The 7,375-nt window shown below is 32.9% G+C and overlaps 1 protein-coding gene and 1 long non-coding RNA gene across 2 annotated transcripts; one reads left to right on the forward strand and one right to left on the reverse strand.

The window, feature by feature from the left end:
- Nucleotides 1-1,018: 1,018 nt before the first annotated feature.
- Nucleotides 1,019-2,000, forward strand: LOC136988006 (DNA mismatch repair protein Msh2-like). Its single transcript, XM_067285777.1, has 4 exons — nt 1,019-1,291; nt 1,367-1,487; nt 1,686-1,772; nt 1,840-2,000. Exons 1-4 carry the CDS (start codon nt 1,205-1,207, stop codon nt 1,929-1,931), a joined length of 387 nt encoding a protein of 128 aa, XP_067141878.1. The 5' UTR covers nt 1,019-1,204; the 3' UTR covers nt 1,932-2,000.
- Nucleotides 2,001-4,405: 2,405 nt separating this feature from the next.
- LOC136987999 (uncharacterized) lies at nt 4,406-5,447 on the reverse strand. Its single transcript, XR_010882709.1, has 2 exons — nt 5,410-5,447; nt 4,406-4,721 (listed from the first exon to the last, which is right to left on the reverse strand). It is a non-coding gene; the product is annotated as an uncharacterized lncRNA (long non-coding RNA).
- Between the last annotated feature and the right edge of the window lie 1,928 nt (nt 5,448-7,375).

Here is a 7,375-nt window from a genome sequence, read left to right on the forward strand (position 1 = left end):
GAACATGCTTACAAAAACTGAAATGTTTCCTAATCAGTGTTTCTATTAATATCTGGTTACAAAATCTAGTTCAGTTTTTTTTAATACTGTATTTTAATCCTATTTTAAACCCTAAATTAGTTGGATACGATTTCCATTCATTATGCTAATGAAGTATTAGCCAGGGAGTGTTGAGATACAGTTGAGGTTTAATATAACTCAACATCCAAACTCAAAAAACTGAAACAAAATGGAAAATAAATAAAATGAGCAATTATTTATTGTGATGTCGTCATAATGCCAGGCCGTAATTTGAAAAAATTGTGATCTATAAATTTCCACTGTTTTCCATTCATCTGCCTTTCCTTAATCTAGAGAACGGAGATAGATAGATGAAAGGCAAGACCAGATATGGAAACTTTAGTGGCAGAATGCCTCTATTAACTATATAAGAATTCATGCAAACTGGAAGTCACATTATTTCAGTTCAAAAATTTTCCACTAAAGGTGTTATATAGATGAGTGACAAGACTCTATTGTTAAAGGGAAAATATGATGTACAGGGGCAAGCCACTACCAATTTGAGGTAGAGAGCATATATTTTAAATTAAATAAATTCTCTCTTGCTATCTCATAAGTGTAAGAAAAAGAATGTCAGAAACAGTTGACCACTGGATGAAACAGAAAAACAAGTACATCAAACGACATACTAGTCTACATGAACAACCATGATATAATGAAGAATAAAATTTAATACTTGTTGTTGTTCAACTTTTCCTTCTTTTTATTGAGTACTGTCATATATATTGCTGGTTCGTGTATGGCCTGGATATGACTTGCAAAGAGCTGCCATTTTAGTATTGCAGCTCCTTGCACAATGTGTTGTTAGTGATCATGAGTATTGCATTTTTATGGTAGTCTACCTGCCTATACTAAGTCTATCAGGCCATTAGCCATGTGGGTGGCCCAAACTTCAAAATTTCTGACTACATCCCTGAGAAAATTAAGCACAGAATGATTTAAGATATGGTCCATGCAGATGTACAGAAAGTGAGATCTGAACATAAATGATTAGATGAACAGTATTAGATTATAGAATAATATCTTACATTTTTTTGAGAAAGGAGAACAGAATGAATTTCTTTTAGTATAAATGAATTTAACATCATTTAAGTGAGTAAAAGGATTTTTATCAACATAAACTAATTGGTGTATTTTGTTTCAGATGGTAGGAATTGCTTATGGTGATGCATTTTCTCAAAAAATTCTAGTTTCAGAATTTCCAGATAATGATGCATTCTCAAATCTTCAAGTAAAAATTTAAAAGTGATTAAAACTTATCTTAATAATACAATATATAAATTAAAATTTGTTTTTTATTCTCCAGGCATGTATTATTCATTTGAGTCCTAAAGAATGCCTTGTAGCTCATGACAGAAGTTCACATTATAAATTAATTAAAGAAATTATGGGAAAAAACAATATATTTGTTACAGAAATGAAAATGGGTAAACTTCAACACTGAATTATGTTTATCACATTTTATGAATTTCAGTACATTAATTAATTTAAGCTTTTTTAACTGAAATTTTAGTTTATTTTTTAATTTATTTATTGTTTTATATGTAGAAATAATTTACAATATTTTTCTGTATTTGTTATATTCTATATATTTTAAATATATGTGTATTTTTAATATTTTTCAGCTGATTTCAATAACAAAGATATAGTTCAAGACTTAAATAGATTATTGAAATTTAATAACAGTGAACAAGGAAATGCAGCAATGTTACGTAAGTAATTAAATAAGTTTATTATTATTATTAAAAATTGGTAAATACAAAAATTTTTAATTTTTAGCTGAAATTGATTTGAAGCAGTCTATGTGTGGAGTAGCAGCTATTATTAAATATTTAGAGGTAAAAATTTTTAATAGTTTAAAAATGAGGTAGTCAAATTTTTTATTTCTTTTCAAAAGAACATAAATCTTGTTTAAAAAATTTCATTACTTCATACTTATGATCTTAGTTCAATCTTAAAGTTAATTTGATATATCATAGTTTTAATAAGGTTTTCATATTTACTCTTCCTCTCTGTAGATACTAGGCAGGCATTTTTACATGCCTATCATGGATTTGGCAAGTACACAATGGAGTCGAAGTGTGAAATGTTCGGGAAAAATTACCCATGAAAAATTTTCGTACCCAATTACAGTTTCTTCAAAACGCAGTCTGGCGCCTTGTCACTTTGGTCATCTGATTTGATGGATTAAATGATAAAGTTAATCACTTTCTGGGGATAAAACAGACATAAAATTGATCGATAATTCTAAAAACTCGGACAAAAAATATACTTCAAATTATGATTTATATTTCTATTTATATATAAAAAATTTTCTAAACATTCAGCCGAGTATCATCAAGCAATTGACGAATCGTTACTGTCATTAACACGGAATTTACGGTTCATAAAGTCAACGAGAAAAACTCGTTTAAAAAAAATATGCTGACGTGTATCTATGATATAGTGGTATAATAAATTTATTAAAAGTATGGCAAGCAATATCGGACTTTTTCCAAAAGAACATGTATAAGGCCAAACATATTAAAACTGTATAAAGACATTTCAAATAAAACTAAAAATTTGAAAGATAAACCGTAGTAACACGGTGATCATTTATTACTAAAAATAACCTGGATTCGTCGCTAAAGACTACCGTTCGTAGGAGTCCACGTTTCTCTATTATGGCACTACGTCAAACCAAGCCGACGTTGTCAGGCTACTGATGATACGATAAAAGAAAAGGGTTCTGTAGCGAGGTTTCCATCTGTTTCTGGATGGTGGACAGAGACGCCGTCACAGCTGTTCGTAATTGTCTCACTATCAAACAATCGTCTCTCCTCGTCATTTTTGTCTGGACTGTTTAGATTCTTCCCGCGTATATGTGGACCCTCACGTATCCATTATCCCAACATGATTTCACAATCAGATAAAATGCCCCAGATGGCAAACAATTCAGCGAAATGGCCATCTTGCTTTCCTCGACCAAATGATGCGGTCTTTCTCAAATTCCATCAGCTTACATGAAGTATTTGACTGTGTCGTACTGGCATGTCTGACATTAGAAGACTTCCAAACAGCGGAAACAAAAAATACAACAACGAGTTCCTTAACTTTCCCGGAAACATTTAGTGACACCATCTGTTATGATATTTTATTAAAAAAATTTTTTTTATATTTTCAACTATTCCAAAAAGGCAAAAAGCTTAATTTTGAGGGTAGGGATGGGTTTTATTTTAAATATATATATATATAGTGTAAATGCTAATAACGAGTAAAATCGTCATTAAGTCCGACTCTACTGGAGATACACACTTCTCCCTTTATCTCCTCACCTACTCGTCCTAAAATTACCAAAATTTAATAGCATCAATCCCCATAATACACAAACCTGCCTGAAAAATTTCAAAAATTTGCGATTAAAAGCACATTTTCGTTTAAATTTTAATTATATTTTATAAATTTGTCTTAAACAAATTATTTCTAATCACTTATTCCTTAAGATTTTATTGTATTCTGATCCTAGTCCTAACAGTAGTTTTGCGTAAACAAGTAAAAACATGAATTTGCATGAGTTTACTTTTTACAGGATGACGCGCATTTAAATTTGTTTAATCTCATTCCAATTCTCATTCGCTCTAAACATATGTAAGAAAATCTGCTGCAATTTTTAACCTTATTCTGTATTCGGCTGTATTCTACATTGTACAGTACAGTACATTACACAGTGGCAGATGATCGCGCAGTACATGAGAAAAATCCTCAAAAAATAAAATGTGCAGATGTAATATTTAAACTAATACATGTAAACAATTAATATGTAGTTAAAAAGTTTTATTAAGTAAAAGTTTATATACATATTTAATTGTTCAACATAATTATAATTCTGGCTTAGACATATGCTAGCTGCAATGTTTTTCTTTTGCTTTTTAATTAGGTTCAACGTTGAGACGATACCTCTCCAGTGTTGACATGCACATTATTGGAGAAAATCCATTATTTTCCGATCAGAATTTTACCAATCGAACATCCTCAATTGAGAGATTTGAAACGACCGAAGACGGTGCTAAGTTGTCACCGTCGACTTTAACTGAAGTGGAAGAACACGTCCTTCGTTAGCAATGACGAAGGACATGTATCATTCTAAGTACCGGCAGCAGGAAAGGGAAGACGCCAAACCGCCACAAAAAGTCACATTCGATTAATGAAGTCGAGTCCGGTTCATTAGGTCACAGCCAGGTAAGAATCCAAATCCGGGTAAAAAACAGTCGCATTCGGGGAAAAAGTCACATCCGGGCGAGAAGACCTTGCTGATTTATTTCTTCCAGAAGAAGAATATCGTCTTCCACCAAGGCTTCTTTTTACACTTTTTCAGAATCGATTTACACTCCTCTTCTATTCCTTGCTCGCGTGCCTGTCTCTGCACCGACCATTCCGGAACTTCTGGATATCTCTGTTCCAGGTAATCGATGACAGACGAGGTGCTCTCATTGGGAGAGATGACAATTACCCATTTCTTGTCGGGTTCACCAGATTTTTCCTCTGGACCCTCCACCACTTCTTTCGGACGCACGCGAATCACTCGAATTGAAGAGGAAGACGATTCCGATGTCGAGGTGCTTTCCTCTGGACTGTCTCCACCATAGGTATTCCACTTCTTCAACGCTTTGAAATTATCCATTCTGCAAGCAAAAACGAAACAAGTGTTAAATTAAGACAATGTTAAAAAGTAAAATGAAAATTTAATAATATATATACGATAGAAAATTATAGGAAAAGATCGTTTTAATTATAAGAAAGATTTTAGTCACAAATAAATATAAAGTTGTAATGGAGCTATAAACTTCGTCGACAACATTAAAATTATTCATTCAATTATTATGTATAATAATTAAATATATTATAATAATAAAAGTTCTATGGTTTATAAAAGTTATGCTATTCTGTTGATTGTCATTAAAACTAGTGAAAATATTCTAGAATAAATTAAGAAAAAATAAAATTACGAATAAACTCATTCATTCTAATTCGTTAATGTGTAGATTAATTATAGCTATGCGAATGTCATATGGGATATATGTGTATGCATAACACACAAAATTATAACGGAGAATGGCAGAATTTATTATTTGAAATTATTTTGAGTTTGCTTTAACAATTAGATTAGATTCACAAAAATTAACCATGAAAAGATTGAATGCACTTCCCCAAAATAAGTCAAAGGTTCGATTCTCTTTGAAGAAACCACACAACGATCGATCAGTTGTTATCGAAATATTCGTTCTCGGAAAATAATCGCTGTTAATTGTGATTTTCAGCTTAACAATGTTAAAAATACCTAAATCTAGAAAGTTCGGGGACTAAACTTACCCAAAATAATCGCTTTAACTATAGCAAAACACAGAAAACAATAGAAGCAATTCGCATTCGAACAAGAAAGAATACAATTGTCGAAATTTTATTGTTGCGTCGCGATTCAGTTTAATGTTAAAAATTTAGATTTTTTTGACAGAATTTTGGGATTTCCGTGTCTGTCTTTCTGTAGAGACAGATCTTGAAGGACAATTCTGCTTTTTGTCTGAAATCTTTCACCCATCTTCACAGAGACCAGGTAGAATAAATTTTGTTAGAGTTAGGATGTTCGAAGACTTATAAACTAAATAGATTTGAGTAGGATTCGACATAAATAGAGCAATAGTAGAATCTTCTAGAACAGTTGTTTCTATATTGTTGTTGGGCTGCAATTTGAAAAAAAATTGTAGATCTATAAATGCCCACTGTCGTCCACCTATCTGGCCTTCCTTAATCTCGAGAACGCAGTTAGATAGATGAAAGTCGAGATCAGATATGGAGATATTAGGGGCAGGAGCCCCGCTAAACTATATATGAACTTCCGATCAAGCCGGAAGTCACGTTATTTCAATTCAAATTTTTTCCCCTGAAAGGAGTTAAACAGATGACATGCACGACTCTGTTGCTAACGGAAAAGGATGATATACAGGGGTGAGACACTACAGCATGGCCCCCATATGGTAGTGAATGACCGGACCCTAGTAAGGGGGCTCGAGTTCATGGGTGCCCGGTATGAAGATGGCCAGCTTGTATTTTTTATTTTGTTTGGATTTCTTCGGCTGGTCTTTCAGTAAAGGGCAAATTCACTGAAGGCGTGGCAAAGAAACTCAACTGGTCAGGAGCGACTAAATAACCTAACAATTTTGTGCATTGAAATGATTTGGCTAAACAAACAAATTTTAGTGACGTAATTGAAAAATTTTCTTTGGCAAGTCAGAAAATTTACTTCGAAATAATTTAATCGATAGTTTCTTGAGTTTTGTCTTGTTGATGCGCTTTGTTTTTCAATTTCTGTCATTCTTTCAGTTCTTGTGTTGGTTCCTATTTTGTTTTTGTTTTTAATGTCGTGTTCGTCATTGTAAAATTTGTCGGTGTAATTTATGTTTTTGTAAATGAGTGCTTAATTTGTGAATGAAAATAATATTTTTTGTCATTTTGCTGCCTTATCATATCCCAAAGTGGCCTCTGAGATCGCCTCGCCTCACACCACTAAGGTCTTGGGTTCGAGTGGGGGGAAGAGGGGAGGTGGCTTGCTAATGATCCTGGTCAGAAGATCCCACTGTAAAATGTAGGGGCCATGCACTACAGTGCACTACAGTACACTACGGGATAATACTGTAGTGTACTGTACTGCATGGCCCCCACTGATTATTCCCAATGGAAACTCTGTATTGTCGAATACGGGATAGCTTTTACGGCGAAAATATTTGAATCGTTTAAAGCAGCCAATTATACTCATTCGCCCATGCGCTTTACGGAGCACCTACCTCACGCGGTTTGGCTTGTGGATGCTACACACCAAAATATCGTATAACGCTTCCAATGGAGCGATTTAAAAATTACAGAATATTTTATGTTATTTTTATGTACTGTACAAAGCTATATTTAATTATAATTTTCTTTAAATGTATATTCATACAATTAAAGAATATTTTGTATCAGGTATATCCACCGCACATTTTATCAATGCACTAAAAATTAAGCACAAACGTACGACGGTGCTGCCTTAATGGCCGGACAACATAATGGTCCCCACTCTCCAAGCCAAAATTAGAGAAATATCTCAACAAGCTATTTTCGTACACTATGCGCACAGACTGAACCTTGTTTTCTCTCAATCTGTTGGATATATAAAAGAATGTAAAATATTTTTTCAAACTATGACAGGATTCTCTTTATTTTTTAAAAATCTTCTAAAAGATCCTATTAAGGGGTTAAGATATTCTATAAGAGCCTCAGACCTAGAACTCAAAAAACGTTTTCC

Source organism: Centruroides vittatus, unplaced genomic scaffold (assembly GCF_030686945.1).
Source record: "Centruroides vittatus isolate TY-2023 unplaced genomic scaffold, ASM3068694v2 scaffold_2979, whole genome shotgun sequence".
In the NCBI taxonomy this organism is placed as follows: Eukaryota; Metazoa; Arthropoda; class Arachnida; order Scorpiones; family Buthidae; genus Centruroides; species Centruroides vittatus.